At 45.6% G+C, this 22,766-nt stretch overlaps 1 protein-coding gene across 1 annotated transcript in view; it reads right to left on the bottom strand.

The window, feature by feature from the left end:
• The window catches only part of SPATS2L (spermatogenesis associated, serine-rich 2-like), a 128,315-nt gene that overhangs the window by 40,851 nt on the left and 64,698 nt on the right, over nt 1-22,766 (bottom strand). The window contains exons 3-5 of the mRNA XM_014545579.1: nt 10,671-10,779; nt 6,951-7,000; nt 3,747-3,987 (exon numbers count right to left, since the gene is read on the bottom strand). Coding sequence (XP_014401065.1) covers nt 3,747-3,987; nt 6,951-7,000; nt 10,671-10,779 — 400 coding nt within the window. The remainder of the gene's footprint in view (nt 1-3,746; nt 3,988-6,950; nt 7,001-10,670; nt 10,780-22,766) is intronic.

The raw sequence follows: 22,766 nt of genomic DNA, 5'->3' as shown, positions 1-22,766 counted from the left end.
CCTTCCTTCCTTCCTTCCTTCCTTCCTTCCTTCCTTCCTTCCTTCCTTCCTTCCTTCCTTCCCTCCCTCCCTCCCTTCTTTTCTTTTTTTTATATTTGTTTATTGAATTTATTGGGGGTGACAGTAGTTAATAAAATTACATAGGTTTCAGGTGTATAATTCTATAACACATCATCTGTATATTGTATTGTGTGTTCACCACCCCAAGTCAAGTCTTCTCCCACCATCACTTATTTTGCGACAGCGTGCATGGACCTGGAGAGCATTATGCTAAGTGAAAGAAGTCCATCAGAGAAGGACAAGTTCCATGTGATTTCACTTATATGTGGAATCTAATGAACAAAATAAACTAACAAAATAGAAACAGACTAATAGGTACAGAGAACAGACTGACAGCTGTCAGAGGAGAGGGAGCTGGGGGACTGTGTGAAAAGGGTGAAGGGATTAAGAAAAAATACCTCAATGACACAGACAACAGTATGATGGTTACCAGAGGGTAAGGCGGGTGGGGGAAGATAGAAGAGAGTAAAGAGGGTAAGTGGGGAGATAGAAGAGGGCAAAGGAAAATTGACTTGGGGTGGTGAACACACAATATCATTTTTCAATTATACATCATTTAGGAGTTAGGAAGCCCAGGCTTTAGCAATAGCTCTCCAATGCATGCATAAAAGTATATGAGTTTGTGTTAGGTGTTTGCAAACTAAAGAGAGTTACCCCAGGGTAGCCCCAGGTTATTGTCTCAGCTTCTTAACTTGGGGGGCCTCGGTTTCCTGAGCTATAAAATGAGGGCGCAAGATTAAAGGATCACTCCCATCCTTTCTGGTTCCAAGGGTCTACTGAAAATAGAGGGCAGAATGTCCAGGACCTAACACTCGCTTGTGAAATAGCGGTTCGAGGTCCGTGGATTGCCAGCAGATTGGACAAACATTTTCAAGTCATCTGACAGGCTTGGCATCAACTTCTGAGAATCTTCGTTATTTTGGGGAAGAAAAATCTAATTACACACCCATTTAAAAAACTAATTACAAACTCATTTAAAAATGTATGGTCTTAGTAAGTGAGCTACTAATGAAGTTAATGGTCAACCAGGGGTCACTTCCTTTTGCAAAAACATCTAATAGCCGTCCATTACCATCGTTTATTGTTTAACAGAAAAATTTACACGAGACATAGATTTGTAATGAACCAATAAATAGCCCTATGAACCAGGAGGTCATGGTTCCATTCCCGGTCAAGGCACATGCCCGGGTTGTGGGCTTGATCCCCAGTGTGCGGTGTGCAGGAGGCAGCGTATCAATGACTCTATCTCACCATTGATGTTTCTATCTCTCCCTCTCCCTTCTTCTCTGAAATCAATAAAAATATATTTAAAAAATATATAATGCTGACATACCCCAATGCTTTCGCACTAAACTCACACAATTGAAGGGACGCTGGGTTGGTTCTTTGTGCAGGAAAGACTTCTTCACAGGAAGTTCCTGGCAGGTTTACGGAATCCCTTGGACAGAGAACTCCAGTGGGCACTTAACTTTCAAGGCAGCTCTCCACGGTGAAGGGAGCTCTTCAATATTGCATTTGCTCTAACGTTGTATACTTGATAGAGTTACCGAAATTGTTTTAGGGAGAAGGTATAAATTATCAGTAAATGAACAAATGTATGTGCTAGGCTTTTAGTCTATGATTGATATCGAAGCAGCAACTTGAGTAATTAGATTTTGAAAGTAATTCATGTGAAAGCAATAACAAGCAAAGTTGGGAATCTGCCACTCGATTATTTAATTTCTTTCTCCTGCCCTGACTATAAATCAAAACATTCTCAAAAGGGTAGGCATCGTTAACAACGGAATTTTAAAAATTCCTGGAAAATCCGGATTCTAAATGGAAATAGGTTGTCTTTGCTGCTGTTTGGCTGGCTTTCAGAAATCATGGTGTGGTCAGGATTACCCCAACTCCAGCCCTAGGAACAGAGTTGTTAGGTAATGTGTTTATGGGAGAAAAGTAGAGCTTAGTGACCATCGGAACACTTGCTAGTGTGCTGTAGAGCGTGTCGGTTACTTCATGCTGCCTCACTGCACCCCTGGCGTGGCACGTGGCTCTTCTGCCGGACTGAACGCTTCCTGGGCAGGGCCCCTGTCCAATTCATCTTGGGTTTATCAGAGGACAGTGCAGCATCGTATATAGCAGGTGGGTGTTGAGTCAAGTTCTCCCTACTGTTTCCTGACCCTCCGAGTCCTCTCCGCTGCCTCGCGTCTATGGGTCCTTCAGCCCACTGCTGCCACGACATCCCCTGCATCGCTCAGTCGGATGTGGCTCTTCTCTTCCCAAACCATCAACTCATCAGTGTTCGCATGACCTTCTCTTTAAAGAGATCAGAGTGGGGTTCCCCCAGGGCCTGGACCACACCACACCACACCCTTCCCAGCGCACTTCTTTGCATGTAAGAGGAGCTTAAAAAGTTGCTGATGCAATACACTCAGGGTTTTATAACTAGAAGGACTTTGGGAATAAATTAGTGTCCTGGATCTCACCAAGGGATCTACCACCTCTTAGGAGGCATTTTGAAAAAGTGACGGCATTTTTAAAACTTAAAAAAATGATGTCTGGGGGGTTGGGGAGGGGAAGGGGGATACAGGTCGACTTACAATCACAACAGTCTTGCACAACAAAGAATTGCCTTGTGTCCTGAACTTTCTCATGTCCTTCTAGTCACTTTACACATAAACCCAAGGTCTTTTTTTGCACTGTTTTACTTGGATTCCCAGGCTTCCGCTGCGGTGTCAATTAAGAAAAGATTGTACTTTATGGTGTTCAGAACTTTACCAAGAGAATCTCACCATTTAGAAAATCACATGGCCAACTACACCAGCAGTCGCGGTATTTGAATTGACAACTGCACTTATAGCAGCTGCATTCACTTCCAGGTCTGCCTACAAAAACACTTACTTATCTCTCAATTCACATGTCAAATACAGAGAAACGGTGTCCACAATATCCAGCCATGTCTCGCTTCTTTTAGGGCAAAGTGATTCATTATCAGCAGGTGTGAACATCTGGCCATTTTCTTAGGCCTCTATTTTAGTTGTTCCTGAACTCTTATATGTGTTACTTTATTGAAATTCTAGGTAGATTACATTACCTATGAGGTTTAGTCTAGGATTTGTTGTAAAAATGAAGCATTGGGTCAGGTAGTATTCAAGACCACTGATCTAGTACATTCTAGTAGAGACAGCAAGGAAGTGGGAGAGCAGAGATGAAATGATGTTTCCCAAGGCCATGCAGCTGATTGAGAAGTAGCCTTTGTAGATTAGTTAACATATAGCTTTAGCCCAAATAATTAACATTCCAGATTCTAACACCTGGAAGATTATGTTCTGTCACATCATAGAAAATACTACCTCTAAATAACATTTTCTTTTGTCACCAATTATCCCTCCCTTATCCCAGCAAAGGTGTCAAGAGAGAAAATGTCTTTAAACTTGGAATTTCCACTTTCCTAATGATCCTAATACATACCAGACTGGGGTTTTTGAGAAAAGATAATCCTTTGACTCAGTGTAGGACTGGACTGAGCATTTGTTCTTTGGTCCCTGACAGTCCTCCCTCCCCTCCCCTTCCCAGGAAGCCTGAACCGTGTGCACCGAGCCCATCCTTTCCCCTCCAACAGCAGCCACGACTGGGCCAGTAGGTTCCCTCTGCATCCCTTCCTTCCACGTCTTCCTCAGCAACTTGACTTAACAATGACTGACCTGAGACCCCATGGAGAGCCTTGGGGGGCTCCTCGAGTATCGAGATCTTCTTCTCCCGAGGGAGGAGGGCTGGCTTCTCGCTGGCGGAGTCGGTGGAGGAGCTATCCTTCTCGCAGCTGCCGCTGTGGCCGTTCTGGGCCTGCGGTGGGAGTGGCGGCCCTGCTTCCGGCCTCTCGGCCTTGTCTTTAGCATCTTTGTTGCCTTGATGCTGCTTGGACTTGCTTCTTTTTCGTTTATTGTTCTAGAATGAGAAGATAATATGATTTTAGCTCAGATCCTTGAATTATAAGATGAACCTGAGAGACCAAAATAAGATATCTATAATAATAAAAGCGTAATATGCTAATTAGACCAGACGTCCTTCCTGACATCCTTCCTTCTGGACACAGCCACAGTGGGTGGGGGCCAAGACAGAGGCGCGAATTTCGTGCATTGGGCCTCTAGTTTTATATAAGATGATATATACATACATATATATGTGTGTGTGTATATATACACACACACACACACACACGCACAAATATATATACATACACACATAAACACAAGGTGGGGAAAAAGTAGGTTTACAGTTGTATGTGAAACACACAGAGTTTATTCTTGTCTTATTATTTATTAAATATATATAATTTCCTGGCTCTTCTAATAGAATGGGTGAAAACACATCTTTATTAACCACCCAACTTAATGTAAGTAAATATCTTCTTTCTCACAATAAGTTGTATCAACCTTCATTTCATAAACATTGTAAACAGAAAGCTTCCTCTGAAAGGGAACCATCGCAGGGATGGCTTAGACACCGGCAGACTTGAGCGAATCGAGACACCACACGCGGTAACAGGGAACCTGTGACTGTGCCCTGAGAGAACTGGAATCGGCCATGGCGCCCTAGAGAATGGCTCTCCTTTCTTACAGAGGCAATGAAGATGGGAGGCAAGGAGGACACGAAGGTTTGATCCTCCGGGGAGGAGAGGATGTTGAGGGAAGGACTGACACGAAAAAGGCAGGCAAGTCCTTGCAAAATGAGGATGTGAACAGCAGATCCCCAAAGTCCCCCTTGGGTCTGTGAAATAGGCACCAGCCCACCAGAGGTCCTGTTTGCTACCACTGCTGGGAGGTTCCAGGCAGCCCCGGGACCCCAAATCATCCCCACGAATATTTAAGCCGGAGCAGACAATGGCTACAAAGTAAGGCCAAATGGACCCAGTCCATCTGGGTTTGGACTGAGCAGTGGACCCCCTGACCGCTCGGCTGTAGCTGTAGCTGACTGACTTTACAAGGCTCCCCTACCCTGCACTTCAGACAACCGAAATCTTTCAGGCCTGAATTATTACAACATGGGAGTTTTCCTGTCTCTCCTAAAATGTCCTAATGGTCAGCATACTAAGATGTTGTGCCTAATTATGTTGTATGCTTTACTGCTTTGGTTTTGTACCGAGGAATATTCACTGTTCTTAACCTTCAGTGTGGTACAGGCCTCAGCCAATCAGAACGGATGCCGACCCATCAGGACCCGGCCTGTCTGCCTGCTGCATGAGTGGGTACCAGCTGAACCTCAGCTGGCTTTGTTCTTCTACACATTTGGAAAAGGAATAAAAAGAACAGCTTTCTCTCCTGAATTCTCCTCCCTACTCCCGTTCTTTTCCTTTGAAACCACGACCATGCCCCTGAGAAAGTGCTCCCCTGGAGAAGCAAGGGGGCACATTCATTCATTCACTGGGTGGCGGCCAAGGCCAGCGGCACCAGGTCCCAGTTCCCACGGGAGCCCCACAGCTAGTAGGCTGGGCAGACCATTTTCCCACGGTCCCACCCAACCACTAAGAGGGAGACTCGGTAATGAGTTGGGTCTGCAGCTGCTGTCTGCTCCTTTTCTCACATCAGAGAAATTCATACCCAAACCACACTTCTGAAAATTTCCATGTAAGAGTAAATACCGCCTTTCAGTCGCTTGTGAATCATCTTCATCCCCCACAAATGCCCAGGGAGCTATGATTAAAGATAAGCGGAGACTGTCAAAGATGGTGGCTCACAAAGACTAGGGAAAAAGCTCATAATTCTTCCTATTCTACATGAAACTAGGAAGAGAAAAAGCGGCCAGGATAATGGCCCCGATCTCGGGATTGTATGGAAGTAACACTGCTTGCTTGTTTGTTTTGGTGAAAACCTGGCTTGCAGGCCTGTGACTGCCCCTCAGGGAGCAGGACAGACTGGGGTTTATCTCCTGGGATTTCCAGGACTCAGACCCCGCTGGCAAACAGTGGCAATGGCAGGGCAATGACTTTGAAAAGAGCAGACTTGTGATTAACCAAAGAACTTGTATGCATATATGCATAACCCAGGGACACAGACAATAGGGTGATGAAGGCCTGGGGTGGGAGTGGGGGGGGGCAGGCTAGAAGGGATCAACGGAGGAAAAAAGGGGACAGATATAATACTTTTAATAATAAAGATTTATTTAAAAAAAGAAAAGAGCAGACTTTTTGTAAAGGCCATGAAGCAGGTTATAGGCACAGGACCAGGAGCGAGTGAGCATGCTCACAAGATGAGGAAGGCAAGCTGGAGACAGAGGCCCGTGTGTGCACGCACACCTCACGCGTGTCCACAAGTCACTCTTGCGGACTAGACAAGAAGGCAAAGTAATGTAAAAGGGGCCGATTAAAATCTCCCCTCTGTTTTCAAGGAGGAGTCTGCCAGAGTTCTCAAAAAGAAAAAAACAGGTCCCTTACTCTGATTTTAAAGTATTTTCTTTCTCTCTTAAGAAAACCTAGCTTAGAACTCAGCAAAAAGGTATCTCAGCGCAGCTTTGGATAGATTCTTGCAGTTGGAAAAACATGTGAAAATATATTTAGAGCGTTTCCAAGTGTCTTTGAAACACTCCTAATCTTCTCTGTGCCACAGGATCTGTTCAGGCAAGTTAATGTCTTGAATCCTTTGAGTTCTCAGGCGAGCCTCCCCTTAATCCTTAAAAAGAAAACCCCCGGCACTTCTGAAGCACACCTGGTGGTTGGAACACCGAGCAGAAAACAAGGGCCTTCGTGGGGAGGGCGGCTGGGAACTGAAGAGAGCCATGGATTTACAAGCTTTCTGGGTGCACATATTATCATATTTGAAAGAAGCGTAACATTGGCAGCCTCGTTAAAATGATAACAACAATAAAAGTTTTGATTGAAGATGCTACTAATTTACAATCAATATTAATCTTACCTTCTTTTTTCCTGTCATATTCCATTCTTTTAGAACTTGAATTGCACTGCCTAGACAAAGACAAAGGATCTTTAATGCGTATTCACATAATAAAACACCACACAAAATTCATCTCGGTCTTTTCATCTTGGTAGCAATTTTCCCCCCCGGCTTTTTCATTTGTTTTGATACATCCTGCCTTAATAAAAATGCCAGTTTCGTGTTTTACTTCCAGATTTTCATTTAATTCACTGCATGATCTTGGTTTTATCAAAACATTAAGCCCTACTACATGAAGCTTACTTTTTTTGGTCATTATGTTGTCTTAGAGAAAATGAAATATATCTTGAGAATTTTCTGCTAGCTTCGTTGCCGTAAGTAGAATTAAAATTGTTCTGTTGGATAGATGAATCAAAATACCTCTAATCTTCTGGACCAAAGGTGGGGTTTTGAATATTATTAACCATGTGAATCATAGGTTGTTGTCTGGCCATTCCTACTCTTTTTCCTGCCTCTATTGTGTTCACAGCTTGCAGGGTGATAAGGAGGCCAGATGAGCTGACGAAAGCATTGCTCTCATCACTAGGGGAAAGGTGGGGGGTGGTCTTTGCCAGGCGCCCACTTTGAAACAAAAGTTCATCAAATGACAACAGTGCCAGGTTCTGTCAATGCCACTCACACATGAGGAATCACACAGACTCAGAGGAAAAGCCTACCCTGCTATGTTACACAACATTGTTGTTATGTATGTATGTATGTATGTATGTATGTATATATGTATGTATGTATGTATATACGCATGCTTGTATTTCTCTTTTGCTCAAGTAAATGTTTCTACCTGTTCTAACAAAGTTCTTTCACTCATTCCAGATGAGCGGGGTAGGGGGAGGTAATTTCAACAATAACTTATTGGTAATGAGTACATTAGCTTTTTTCATATTAAGTAGTTACTTCTCAAAGAGTAAGCATTCGCACACAATCTCATTACACTATAATAGTTCCCTGCAAGGAGTGTGTTGGCCAAACAAAGATAAACTTGAGCCTGGCCTTTGTGAGAAATTTCAAATTAGCCGGGTCCCAATTATGGAGTCTGCTGTCACTGTTGGGTAAGCAGAGGCGGCGTTGCTGTGACTAATGCTTAGACGGGCTAATTATTCCTGTCTACTCGAAGTTTCCGATTCAGCACCCCTCGCAGGCTTTTTGAGTTACATGTACTTGAAATAATAACACTGCACTTAAAAGTGCACTGTAGTTCAGACTTTCTATTAACAGGCCCGGCCTTCCTCTAATTTTCCCAAAGAATTAATGCTTCACAGTATTTCTCTTTAGAACTGGAGGAAGTCACTTTCATTAGGTTTCGGGGTAAGTCACAGCAGTGGCTACTAATCATGAGGGTGGTCCTCACTCATAGATAAGCGTCAGTTTTCTAAGTACTATCTTTAAAAATGTCAAAATACTGTCCTTTTTAAGCAGGGGAAGGAGGTGAACTGCTTCCAGCTTTCAGTGGCAATACTCATTTATTCCTCTGGTTTCCATATTTTGACATAAATTCTACTTGCAGTTTTTAAAAAATGAGCTCCTGGAGAGTAATTCTGAAGAAGAAATAACCATGTTTGCAGAGAATTGTGAAACTGTTACTGTTCAAGTTTAATTCTCCTGAAAATGCTGGGGGTTTCCTGGGCCACTCGGAAGGAGTGCTGTTAATATGCCATGTAGGTGGTTGCTGACACATATTTTTGATTCTCAGTGGCTTTTAAACAAGCTGTGTGATTGGTGCCCAGCCACAACGGCACGAGGCTCCTCCGCGATCGATGAGGGTTTTATTTAATGAGACCTCGACGCTGACAAGGCGAGCTCTTCAGGAAGGACAAGCAAGGTGCTCTATTTAAACACACTCGGACCTCCGACAGTGATCAGTTACTGGGCGTCCGTCACTTCCTCAGGGTCACTCTGTAATGGAACTTTCGCTGTGGGGCCACAAGCCAGCGGGGGTGGGGACCGTCCCCCTAACCCTTTCCTGAAGCTCCGTTTCCATGCGAGCGACGCTGGCAGGGGAAACCTGAACAGTGTGTCTGAGCCAGGATGTGTGTGGCTCTAACATTTCCTTTGTAATACATTTAAATATATATATATTGATTTCAGAGAGGAAGGGAGAGGGAAGGAGAGATAGAAGCATCAATGATGAGAGAGAATCATTGAAGGCTGCCTCCTGCACGCCCCCTACTGGATCGAGCCTCTGGCAACCCGGGAATGTGCCCTTGACCAGAACAGAACCCAGGACCCTTCAGTCCGCAGGCCAATGCTCTATCCACTGAGCAAAACTGGCCAGGGCCCAACATTTTCTTCTTGAGACACGTTGCCCGGGAAGCCGCAATGCCTGGTTAATATGGCTCTCTCTACTATTGGTTGTTGATAACTACAGATTCTCTATCTGCTGGTCCATGAATCAGGGAAGAGCAGGGAAGCTGTGCACTGCGGGTCTGCTTGCAGGTCTATTTTGAATGATAATCATTTTTAAATTCAATTAGGACTTTAGACCTTGGCTGCAGACATCAGAATGCTAGCCTGTTGCCTGGTTCCAAGACCTTGTCTGAAAGGCAAATATACTGGTAGGAACGTCGGATGATTATTCTATTCCTCGGAAAATGAGCAGGTCACACTACCCTTAACAAATACGGTGTAAATAGGATGTGGTTGAGAGATGCGCTAAGTCTTCCCTGACCTCATCCGTCAGATTATGGCGAGTCAGTCCATATTTACAAAACAGACGCTGACACGGGACCAGAGGCATTATGATAACCAAGGGCGGGCATGTGATCTCTGTTCATCAAGGAAACGTATTTAATGTGATTAGGAGAAGAGGATTTCCTAGTTTACAGGAAATCTAAAACAGTAGGTTATACATTTACAGGATAAAAACATTTCAAGACTTGAGATTCTATAACATCGCTGGCAATGGGCTTTCTAAAAAACAAGTAAAAAAAAAAAAGCAAAAAGGTTCTAGAACAGCGGTTCTCAACCTATGGGTCGTGACCCCTTTGGGGGTCGAATGACCCTTTCACAGGGGTCGCCTAAGACCATCGGAAAACACATATATAATTACATATTGTTTTTGTGATTAATCACTATGCTTTAATTATGTTCAATTTGTAACAGTGAAATTGGGGGTCACCACAACATGAGGAACTGTATTAAAGGGTCACGGCATTAGGAAGGTTGAGAACCACTGTTCTAGAAGTAGATGAGATGAACTGATATTCCAATTAATTAGGCAAATTCAAAATAAAAAAGCAAGGATGTAAAAGAATAAACCAGTCCCCTCGGGTACTAAAGCATCACATTCAAGGACTCCAGTCGTAGAGCCAAGTAGAGCGACAACTTCCCAAGTTGGAGCGAGTCCTTCCCGCTCCGGGCAGAGGACACCGTCAAATGAGGCTCGTGTTTAGTAACACACGTGAATGACTGGTAGCAATGGAATCAGTAGCATTACTATAGGAATCCTTTAGAAAATACTTAGAAAACATCTATACTGTTTTTTGTTTGTTTGTTTGTTTTTTACTAGTAATGATGGAAAAAACGTTAAATTGTGTTTTTATTGAGTATGTGTGTGTGTTTTCCAAAATGCCTGTTCTTATGAGAAAGCATTAGTAACGCATTGGTATTCGATGCATTTAAGGAGAACCGTACGGAAGCACAGGGCACACTCAGCTCTGACACCCTCGGTTCAGGGCCTGCACTCACCGTCCACGAAGGCCTGCACTGCCTTGTCCACGTTGAAGTCGAACTGCTGCAGCACCAGGACGATCTCGTTGTTGCTTTTGTTGGGAACAACGGAGCGGACCGCATAGATCTGTAAGGGCAGAAGGGAAAAGGAGGGGAAACGCTTTAAACATTTCCCACCCAGAGATCTCTCACAGGACGGAATTCTAACCTCAGGAAAGGTGTTGGGAAGCCTCTTGCCCTCCACATTCTCAGGCGTTTCAGGCCAGCGGGATGCACCCTGCAACTACCTGGACACCCCTGTGCTGCGCACACAGGTCTTACAAAGGTCCCTTGTTTGGACTCTAACGGCGCGTGTGAAAAGCCATCGACATGCCCCGAGACTCCAGATGCACACAGATGTGTTGCAGGGAGGACACAGATGTGTTCTGTCTCGGGCTCCCCCTGCACTGGCTCAGGGGGATCTCTGGGAAACGTGCAGATGCGGCCTCGTGCCTCAGCGTCTCCGCTCCGCACAGTGGAACCCGACATCGGAGGCTCCCAGTGTGCTGTGACCCTCCACGGATGTTTACAGAGACAGGAAAACGCGGGCATTGCATTGTGGGACGTGGCAGTCTTAGCCACAGGACAGAAAATGTTCTTCAACACACGTCTGAAAACCAAGCATTTCAAACACAGCAAATACGTATGTGAGAGCAAAGGATTGCAACAGATTAGGCTGATAGTCAATTTTTAATGGCCTGTACGTATTTCTTAGTCAAATTTAGCACGTGTTCTTTCGTCTGGCTCAACAGAACTGATCTTTACCGCCCTTGCTATTACTATGGTGTGCTCGATCCACGTTAGCAAAGCCTGGCTCACCAGCTTCCTTTCAAGGAGATTACTGCAGCTGCTCCTGACAAATACGAGGGTGCCGCCTGGTGCCCAGGTAAGTGGCATCACAGGGTGATCCCTGCACGATCTTCAGTGTTTACAGCAATGGTGATGTATGACCAGCTGAGTTTGTGAGTTGCCTGCAGTTTATTGTAATCAGAGTCATGGCTTATGGATTATACGGGTATGGATGGAGTGTGACTCGATTGACTAGAACATTTAATTAAACAGGATAGCCTCTCTCCCAATTACGTTAGGAAATAGGTAGCCTTCTCCATATAGAACTGTATAGATGAGTATTTAGATTATGATGAGCAAACAGTATACGCGATGGGTAAATGACTTGTAGAGTTTCTGATACTATAGATCAGAGAGCTGGTTTTGAATTTTAACACTCAACAATGCCAACTCTGTGGTGTTTACTGAGAACTCATACAATATATGTATTTGTATATGTGACTCAAGATTTCTCTGTTTTTTTTTTCTATTCTCACATTTTATGGTTCTTAGTTTTTCTAGCCTCCATATTAAAAACAGTAACTTCTTCAAATCTAAGTTGTTTTTTTTAAAAAAATCCATTCAGTAATTATTTTTTGAATGTCTATTGTGTGATTTATGGTTCTTAGTTTTTCTAGCCTCCATATTAAAAAAACAGTAACTTCTTCAAATCTAAGTTTGTTTTTTTTTTAAAAAAAAAATCCATTCAGTGATTATTTTTTGAATGTCTATTGTGTGACAAGGCATCCAACTTCCTGGAACTTACAGACTAGAGAGAAATGTACACGTTGATCAAATGACCACACAAACATGTACACTGTGATAAAATCTATAAAATCTTATGGCAGGGAGACATGCATGCCTTTATATAGGTATGCTGAGATCTGAAGTGAGAAGAGATGAGTGGGAGGTAAGGGGAAAGGCATTTTAGGCAGAAGGACCAGCATGAATGAGAAGCAAGGCATGATGAGGAGAAAGTGGCCGGAGGTGAGTTAGGAGGGAGGCAGAGGGTGGGGCTTTCAGAGGGTAAGACAGGCCAGAGACGGCAGGGACCAGATCACGCAGGGCCCATGGGGCTGTGCAAAGGACTCAGGTCTTCTGAGCATCCCTCAAGGATGCTCACAAGAACTTCTGTTAAGTTGTTCTTATTCATTGTGTTAAAAAAGATAGCTCTCTCTCTCTCTCTCTCTCTCTCTCTCTCTCCCTCTCATATATATATATATGTATGTGTGTATGTGTGTGTGTGTGTATGTAAATGCAAGTTAAGGTGTTGATTTTATACACTTATATACTGCAAAACAATTACCACTATAGCATTAGTTACCATTTCCATCTCATCACATAATTACCATTTATTTTTGTGGTGAGAACATTTAAGATCTACTTTCAACTTTCAGATACAAAATACAGTATTATTAGATACAATCACCATGCTGTACATGAGATCCCCAGACCTTGTTAAATCTTATAACTGGAAGTTTGTACCCCTTGACCAATATCTTCCCATTTCCCCCTCTTTTTAAAAGAAGTTAAGATGGCCAGAAAAACAAGAACAAAACCACCTACATCCAACCCAGGGAAGTCATTATCAGTGTGTGCCCAACAATAACTACAGTGACCCAGTATTTATCAGTGCATTGGATGTATAGACATTACATGCGACCCTTCTAACGTAGTTCTTTAAAATAAAATTCTAGCATTTCAACCCACTCTAGTTGGTTAGTATTACACAGAATTTCTTAATAATCACCATTATTATTACCACATCAGCCATGCTCCTCTAAATAATATAATGCTTAGTTATTAATGACATTAACTACATTATACCTGGGTTTGAACTGTGCAGGTCCACTTAGACTTGGATTTTTCTAAATAAATATTGTAAATGTATTTTTTCTTCCATATGACTTTCTTGATAACATTTTCTTTTCTCTAGTTTACTTTAGTATAAGAATACAGAATAATACATGTAACATACAAAAATGTGCTATTGTGTATGTCATTGGCTTTCGGTCAACAGTAGGCTTATTAGTAGTTGCGTTTTTGGGGAGTCAAAAGTTACACTCAAATTCTTGACTGTGCGGGAAAGAGGGAGGGGCGTGCCGGTAACCCCCCACCCTCGTGTGGTGCCAGGGTCATCTGTAGTTACATTAGACCAGAGTTCTCAACCCCCGTACACAGTTGTGTGATCAGTAAAGGCCCACAATTATGGAATAAGCATAACTAACGGTTCTACCTGTTTCCAGTCTCCCCTCTGCAGAACATAATGCACTGTATCAGGTTAAAGCAAAACACAGTATAAACCATGGCTTACAGACACTTCCTTTTTAGATGTTTATACAACAACCATGGTCAGATATAGAAAACATCCATCTTTGTCATCTTAGACATCCTAGCTCTGAACGTATCCTTAGAACATTGTCAACAACGGAATTCTGACATCAAATCTAACTGTGAATATTGCATATGATTCCCAGAGGAAGACACTTAACCAAGACAGGAATATCAAGTTTTTAAAAAAAAAATAAGAGAAAGAGGGGAAAAAATAGCTTCTGCTTATTCTTAGATATTCTGTAGTGATGTTGAATTCTAGTGAATTTCTGGGCCACACTGTTTCTGCTTTTATCACTGAACTCTGCTGATGTGAAGGGCGTAGTATTGCTCCACCACCTTCTTATTCATAGTCATTACACGTATTTTCCTGCGAAAACATCTGCAACAAAGATGATGAAATCGTGTGCACGCACGTGTCCGCATAAAAATACAGGAACCCCATGGTGTCACTATCCAAGATGCAGCCCCAGTCCTAAGGGCTCTGAACATTTAACTCTGAAAAAGACCTCCTGACCAGTCGCTTTAACTGTCAGGAGGGGGTCACAGGGCAGTGCTGCAGCGAGGTTGGGTTGCAGGCAGCCTTTGCATCTGGAAACGAAGCTCCTGGAGGAGTGGATCAATCAGTGCGTGAGGTGAGGAAGGGTAGTTTGCATCGGGGAAGTCAGAAAACCCACGCGTGCACGGACTGCTCTGTCCCGCAGAGGCTGTTTCTGGCGCTGCCTGGTACACAGCGTGTCCTGCACCCCACAGCCCTGATGTGCCTGCTGCTGCAGCTTCACACCCAGGCCCACTGCTCGCTGCGCTCCACTGCATCCCTCTAGGTACGGATGCTGATGCCATAAACCCAGTGGGCCAGGCTGCAGGCTGACAATCGGGAGCCCTTGTTAGCAGTTCACTTAGCAACTGCTTTGCCTTTCCCCAAATCATGTTCCCCTGCTTTAGAAATTTGCCTTTTGCACCTCAAAAGTGGTTGTGATTTCGCTTCAGCGTTTTAATCTCCCCTCCCCTCCTCTCTCTGGGGCTTCCTATCTGGCCGGGCAGGTTTTGGCCCATTCTGCCTCAGGCCCGCCTGCTGGCATATCGCCCTCACTGAGCAGCGAGGCCCTGCCTTCCACAAGCCTTTTGACTGCTGCTTCCTGCATTAACCTCCCTCCTCTGGACCGAGTGGCCAGGTTTTAGAGCTGCTAGCAGGCTCCCTCCTTCGCACTGTGCATTGTTTGAGCCTGTCTGTGATGACTCCTTAGAAATCCTTGTAGCCTCACCCATGAGTCATTTAACCTGTGCCCAAGTTTCAGAAATGGTCCTGACCGGTGTCCAGTCCCCCTACACAGCTGTGTGATCAGTAAAGACCCAGTATTGTCAAATAAACATAAAATCCCCGCTCCCTCTGCTCCAGGCTCTCCCCCACAAATCCATTCCCGCCGCTGCCAGACTGCTCTGCCTGAAGCGGAATAGTGGCCGTTTACCACCTTCCTTCCTGAGAATAAAGTGAGCTCTACACCTGGCACTCGGGGCCTTCAGCAACGGGCTCCAACCTGCTTTCCAAGCGCCCCTCCTGCTCTGCCCTTTACGGACAAGCACAGCCCAGTGCTGGCCTCCCACCCCCACCCCCACCTCTGTGTGGTTTGCCTTTGACCTGAGCTGTGTGTGTTTGTCTGAATCTTACATTCTAGCTGAAATGCCCTGTGTCCCATGAAGTCCGCCCCATCCCTGCCAGAGGGCATCCCTGCTGCCTTTCAATTCCCATAGCCCTGAGAAGTAGGTTTCTCTCTCTCTCTCTCTTTTTAAAGGGAGAGATAGAAACATCAATGATGAGAGAGAATCATGGATCAGCTGCCTCCTGCACACCCCCTACTGAGGACTGAGCCCACAACCCAGGCATGTGCCCCGATGGGAATCAAACCGTGACCTCTTAGTTCATAGGTCGACGCTCAACCACTGAGTCACACCGCCGGGAAGCAGTAGATCTCTCTTAACACTTTGCACCTGTTACTTCATATCCAAGTGTTTGTGTACACACTGTGTCTCCTAGGCAGAGGGCGCAGAATCCTCCTCTCAGACATTTGTGCATAATCCCACGCCCACTTGAAGGAGAGGATGCCAATGTGTAGGTATACCAGGCTGCTGCCTTGACTCACCAGCATTTTTACCTTCCACAGTAACAGAGGGTGAGTCTCTGTTGACTGCGATGTAACTAAACATTACATGGGCAGGAAGAATACACATATGTTTCTTAAATTTCAGTAACGGAGAGGGAAAAAATATTTATAAGGCTCGATAATTTTACTTTCTTTAGAATGTACTCATGGTATTTTGTGGAGTTTTAAAAGTATAAAATGAGCCTGGCTGGCATGGCTCAGTGGTTGAGCGTCGACCTATGAGCCAGGAGGTCACTGTTCGATTCCCGGTCAGGGCACATGCTCGGGTTGCAGGCTCGATCCCCAGGGTGGGGCGTGTAGGAGTCAGCTGATCCATGGTTCTCTCTCATCATTGATGTTTCTATCTCTCTCTCCCTCTCCCTTCTCTCTGAAATCAATAAAAATATATTTTAAAAAATATGAAATGGCAGAGTAACTACCTATCCTTCCGCAGCTCAGCCCAGCAGACAGATAGTGGGTGAGCTCCCAGTAAGTGACAGGTGCTGAGGACACGAAGAGGAAGCAGACTCAGTCCCCCTCCGCCCCCCCGCCCCCGAGGGACAGGATGGTGTGGAACCAGGCCGTCTGTGCCGGGAAGTGTGTGTGTTCACGCTGTGTCTAGGAACAAGGCGCGGTGGTTCTACAGAGAAGCAGCAGTTCAGTCCGCCGGGGAGGGGAGGATACTATCCGGAGGAGCAGCCAAATGGCAAGGAAGGAGCTTTGGGATACAACACACCTGGGTCCTAATCCTGGCCCTGCCACGTGCCAGCTCTATGACCTTGGGTGAACTGTTTAAACAATTGAAATTTGATTCTGGGGCTGTAAAAACGAGGGTTTTACTTGCTAGAATCTCTGTGAAAATGAAGAGATGATGGGTGAAAGTGTCTGAGATAGAATGGGGCATATATTAGCTGCTCAATACATGTAAAAAGAAACGTATTTTGGGGGCATTTACGCTGGGCCACGAAGGAGAAGGGTCTCTCTGGGTGTGAAGGCTGGCGTGTCTTTGCAATTGAAAGAACATGTGGCTAGTGTGTTGGCCAAGACTTATTTGGGGGAGACGGCCCTGTACACCTCCCTCCTTAAGAACCTTTCTCCACAGCTCGGTGAGCGGCCAGGGGACCCAAGGCTCTCTTCCATCCCGCTCCCCCTTCTGCAAGCCAACTGGGACCACAGAAAGCCCATCTCGAGGGTCACTAAGAACAGTTAGTTTTTCTCCCTCTCATTCTTTCATTTATTTATCCAAGGTTGGATAGAGCAGTAACAAAACAGATATGATCATTGCCATACCTAGAGAGGAAAACAGATGTAATCATATAAGTTTAAATATATATATAATTGCAACTTGTGCTAAGTGAGAGATAGGAAGGAGGCAATCAGAATACAGGGACTATATCACGACTCGAGGAAGCAGCCTGGCTGAAGAGACGACGTGGGCCAACCAGAACTTCTGCTGTGGGGTCTGCGGGGCCTTTTGGAGTTGCCTCACTCCCTGCCTTCCCTGCTTCCTGAACTTCTCCTGAAGTCCCACGAGACCCCACCAGACCTTGGTAATAACCCCTTTCTTACCTGCACTAGTTTGAGAGGGTTTCACTTTCTAGAACAGTGGTTCTCAACCTTCCTAATGCCGCGACCCTTTAATACAGTTCCTCATGTTGTGGTGACCCCCAATTTCATTGTTACAAATTGAACATAATTAAAGCATAGTGATTAATCACAAAAACAATATGTAATTACATATGTGTTTTCCGATGGTCTTAGGCGACCCCTGTGAAAGGGTCATTCAACCCCCAAAGGGGTCACGACCCACAGGTTGAGAACCGCTGTTCTAGAATAAGTAGCTAGAATTAGTAGCTAGGGATGAAAACAAAATAATAAAGCCCAATAACTAGTCCAACTGGCAAAGGGGAGAAATGGACAATTTTAAAGATAAATTCAGTTAACATGCAAATGATGCGGGAGAAGAGAGGCACATGGCCTGTTCACATACCTCTTCCAGCACTCATGTTGCCAGTTATTTACTTATGTGACACTGCCTCACTGGGATGTGAGTTCCTGAGTGACAGGGACCATATCTTTATAGCCACAGGGCCTGGAACAACGGGTGGCATTCAGCAGATGATTCATAAATGTTTGTTGAACAAACGAGTGAATGAATGAATGAACAAAAGGAAGAAGAGAGTCTAACATGATGGCCACTGAAATAGTCCAGTTTATTTATTCACTTTTATTTCAGTGCATCTCTGGATTCAGCATAAAGTATCACTCAGTATTAGAAAGTGCTCAAGCCCAGAATGTATGGCGGGCTCCCAGGTCCCAGGCACGGCCTATGGCTGGTCCTAGCCTTGAGCAGCTTGTCGTCTGGGAGGTGAGCTTAGTCCTGTCCCTGCCAGAAGGACAGCAACCACACAGCCAGCAGCCTCCTTTCCCGCCAATGAGAACCAGAGTTATTTATGGGTTTGCCGTTCCTGCAACTTTGAAAGGAATTTTCTAATCAGCTTTGGTCACATTTCTCAAAGGCTGAGCCACTCAGAGATGCCTTAGAAACAGCTCACTTTGCTTCGCTTGCTGGGCCACTAACATCATCTTCTCACTAATGAAGGCAGTTCTCCGGTGAATCTTCTTGGGGAAGAAAATACTCTTTGCAGACCAGTACCTCCGCATCATGGATGATTCTATAATTTAATTGCCTTTCCCAGCATCTACTGTCTGCCTGCAAAATATATGCATGAGTTGTTGTCATGTTCTACTTGGCTGACTTTTGGGGAATTAACACCAAGGGTACAAATCAAAATTAACTTTTTTTTTTTTTTGGCAGGAAACCAGGATAAGAAGGAAAAATGAAGATTGGAAGGTGGGGAAAAATGCAGTTTTCATAGAATCGTGGGAAGTTTCAAGTGGGGCTTTGCGATAATCTAGTTGTGGCTTCTCAAACTAGAAAGTACATTCCAATCACCTGGGGACTGATTAGAATGCAGATTCTGCGTCAGAAGCTTGGGTGGGGCCCAGGATTCTGCATCTCTAACAAGCTCCCAGGCGATGCAGATGCTGTTTGTTCAAGGCGGTGGCAGGCAGAGGGATGCCTCCCCAAAGACGTCCATGCCCTAACCTCCTGGAACCTGTGAGGACGTTAGGTAACATGGCAGGTTAAGGTTGGGGAGAGGATTAAGGAGGTTGCTGGTCAGCTGACCGGGCGATGGGGAGGTTACCGGGAAGCTCTCAGTGGGCCTAAGACAACCACAAGGGGTCTTATAAATGGAAGGAGGGAGGAGAGAGGGTCAGAACAATGCCACGTGACAAAGACTTGCCCCGCCATGGCTGGGTCTGGAGATGAAAGGCGACCCCGAGCCAAGGAATGCAGACAGCTCCTAGAAGCTGGGAAAAGCAAAAAAAAACAGTTCTCCCCCAGAGCCGCCAGCAAGGAAGGTAGCCTTGCCGATACCAGATTTCAGCCCAGTCAGACCCATCCAGAACTCCACAGCTGTCAGAGAATAAACATGTGTCGTTCAAAGCCACTATGTTTGTGGCGATTTGCGGCAGCGACAGGAACCTAACACAATGAACCACACGTGGAAGAACGAACGTTGACCCCTTTTGTCCTCCTAACAGGAAGATGTCTTTCTCTTTCCCATCAACTCTCCTGTTTTTTTAAAAATTACACCTTTAGAGAGCAGCGCTCTCTCCCCATACACACACGTTTTGCAGGAATTCTGTTCATTCAAGCCAGATATTTCTGCCGGAAAGTGAGATAAATCTGACAGCCTCTGCCCCAAGGAGCTGACAGAACAGTAGGAGAAGAAGGCAGAGTCATAAATAACAACTAACTCAAGAGTCACTCTGACAACAAAATCCCTCTGAACCTCCCGGTTCTCCATCCTTTCGGTGCGGATTCCCTTCGCCCTTCACCTGGAAAAAAGCCTGCTCTGCAACCATCTCAAACAATCACGGCACAATTAATCTCCCCGAAGTACTGGGCTCGCTCACTAACCGAGGGAAGGGGCCAGCCATGAGGAAGAATGTGGAGAAAGGGAAGGGAAGACGGGAGATAAATTATGCAACAAAGTCCCAGAGGAAATGCAAAAAAAAAAAAGAAAAAAGAAAAGACAAGAAAAAGATACCAAAATCCACGTGGAAAGCAAGCTTTGGAAAGGAGGAGGAGATGGGGGATGGTTCTCAGAATTCTGAGAAAGGAGAAGAGAAAAAGGAAGAATGAATATACAATAACATTTTGAGATTGTGGAGAGGAATTTTAAGCCAACTATTTCGTCTGTGTGAGCGTTTGTAGATTTTGCTTAGGGCTAAAACAGTGGGAAAAGGTTTAGAGCTGCTCTCTGGGATGTGGTAGGAAATGGCCTGGATGAATGGAAGGACGCTGAGCGGGACGAAGGCCCACTAGCGCTGATAGCACAGGGCTGTCACGGAGCCAGTTGGCATAGCTTTCCCTAGCGATTCTCAGTAAGCGAGGAGCAGGAGCAAAGGAAAGGAAGGACCCGAGGTTACAACATGAGAATCACAGTGCTGGAGCCCAAGGCTCAGGGACAGGGGGGCTGAGAGTCATCCAGGTGGCCACTCAAGGCACCTGTGGTCTGTGATGGGGGATGGGGGGCGGGAGACCAGGGATGAGAGACCAAGGATGAGTGATTCTTTGGAGAACAAACAGCAGATGTTAAAGAGAGCGGGAGGAGGAGGGAGGGAGATGACAAGAGGATGTGGCCAGAAAGGGGATGCGAGATGTTGCCAATCCTTGGTTCTGGTTCCGCCGGTAAACATCAGAGAGACCAAGGATGAGTGATTCTTTGGAGAACAAACAGCAGATGTTAAAGAGAGCGAGGGGAGGAGGGAGGGAGATGACAAGAGGATGTGGCCAGAAAGGGGATGCGAGATGTTGCCAATCCTTGGTTCTGGTTCCGCCTCTGGTAAACATCAAACAAACAAACAAACTCAGCCTTTCACTGTTTTCAAGGTAATAAAGTTTGCCCCAGAATTCCGTGTTGTGTGCAGTAGACACTGGCTCTTCGGCAGTTTCCCATAAGCTGTGCTCCCCAGGCTTCCCCGGGTCCAGCCCCTTTGTGCGAGTCCTGCTGAGCGCGGTCCTGTGCATGAGGCGGTGCAGTGGAGGTGGCCGGTCGGAGCAGAGGACCGTGGGGCCGCCTGCCTGGGCTGGACCCCGCACATCCATGAGAGGAGCCTGAGCTGGCATGAGCATCTCTGGGAGCCACGTCAGTTACTGCCTCCCAGGGAGCTTCCTTTCCGGCTAACACGCCCCGAGTTGTTTCGGTGACAAGTGCACCCTGTCTCTCACTTGTGCAGGGACTAGAATGTGCAGACTCTGCTTGAAGCTGAGCTGTAGGTGGCGGCAGATACAATCCTGACCTGCTTTAGACCTGACAGTAGCGAGCAGGGGCGGGGAACCTTTTACTTCTGCCAAGGGAGGGCCATCGATGCCACGTGACAAAGACTTGACCCGCCATGGCTGGGTCTGGAGATGAAAGGCGACCCCGAGCCAAGGAATGCAGACAGCTCCTAGAAGCTGGGAAAAGCAAAAAAAAACAGTTCTCCCCCAGAGCCGCCAGCAAGGAAGGTAGCCTTGCCGATACCAGATTTCAGCCCAGTCAGACCCATCCAGAACTCCACAGCTGTCAGAGAATAAACATGTGTCGTTCAAAGCCACTATGTTTGTGGCGATTTGCGGCAGCGACAGGAACCTAACACAATGAACCACACGTGGAAGAACGAACGTTGACCCCTTTTGTCCTCCTAACAGGAAGATGTCTTTCTCTTTCCCATCAACTCTCCTGTTTTTTTAAAAATTACACCTTTAGAGAGCAGCGCTCTCTCCCCATACACACACGTTTTGCAGGAATTCTGTTCATTCAAGCCAGATATTTCTGCCGGAAAGTGAGATAAATCTGACAGCCTCTGCCCCAAGGAGCTGACAGAACAGTAGGAGAAGAAGGCAGAGTCATAAATAACAACTAACTCAAGAGTCACTCTGACAACAAAATCCCTCTGAACCTCCCGGTTCTCCATCCTTTCGGTGCGGATTCCCTTCGCCCTTCACCTGGAAAAAAGCCTGCTCTGCAACCATCTCAAACAATCACGGCACAATTAATCTCCCCGAAGTACTGGGCTCGCTCACTAACCGAGGGAAGGGGCCAGCCATGAGGAAGAATGTGGAGAAAGGGAAGGGAAGACGGGAGATAAATTATGCAACAAAGTCCCAGAGGAAATGCAAAAAAAAAAAAGAAAAAAGAAAAGACAAGAAAAAGATACCAAAATCCACGTGGAAAGCAAGCTTTGGAAAGGAGGAGGAGATGGGGGATGGTTCTCAGAATTCTGAGAAAGGAGAAGAGAAAAAGGAAGAATGAATATACAATAACATTTTGAGATTGTGGAGAGGAATTTTAAGCCAACTATTTCGTCTGTGTGAGCGTTTGTAGATTTTGCTTAGGGCTAAAACAGTGGGAAAAGGTTTAGAGCTGCTCTCTGGGATGTGGTAGGAAATGGCCTGGATGAATGGAAGGACGCTGAGCGGGACGAAGGCCCACTAGCGCTGATAGCACAGGGCTGTCACGGAGCCAGTTGGCATAGCTTTCCCTAGCGATTCTCAGTAAGCGAGGAGCAGGAGCAAAGGAAAGGAAGGACCCGAGGTTACAACATGAGAATCACAGTGGTGGAGCCCAAGGCTCAGGGACAGGGGGGCTGAGAGTCATCCAGGTGGCCACTCAAGGCACCTGTGGTCTGTGACGGGGGATGGGGGGCGGGAGACCAGGGA

This window comes from Myotis brandtii, unplaced genomic scaffold (genome assembly GCF_000412655.1).
Source record: "Myotis brandtii unplaced genomic scaffold, ASM41265v1 scaffold412, whole genome shotgun sequence".
In the NCBI taxonomy this organism is placed as follows: Eukaryota; Metazoa; Chordata; class Mammalia; order Chiroptera; family Vespertilionidae; genus Myotis; species Myotis brandtii.
This window is presented reverse-complemented; position numbering and strand designations above follow the sequence as displayed.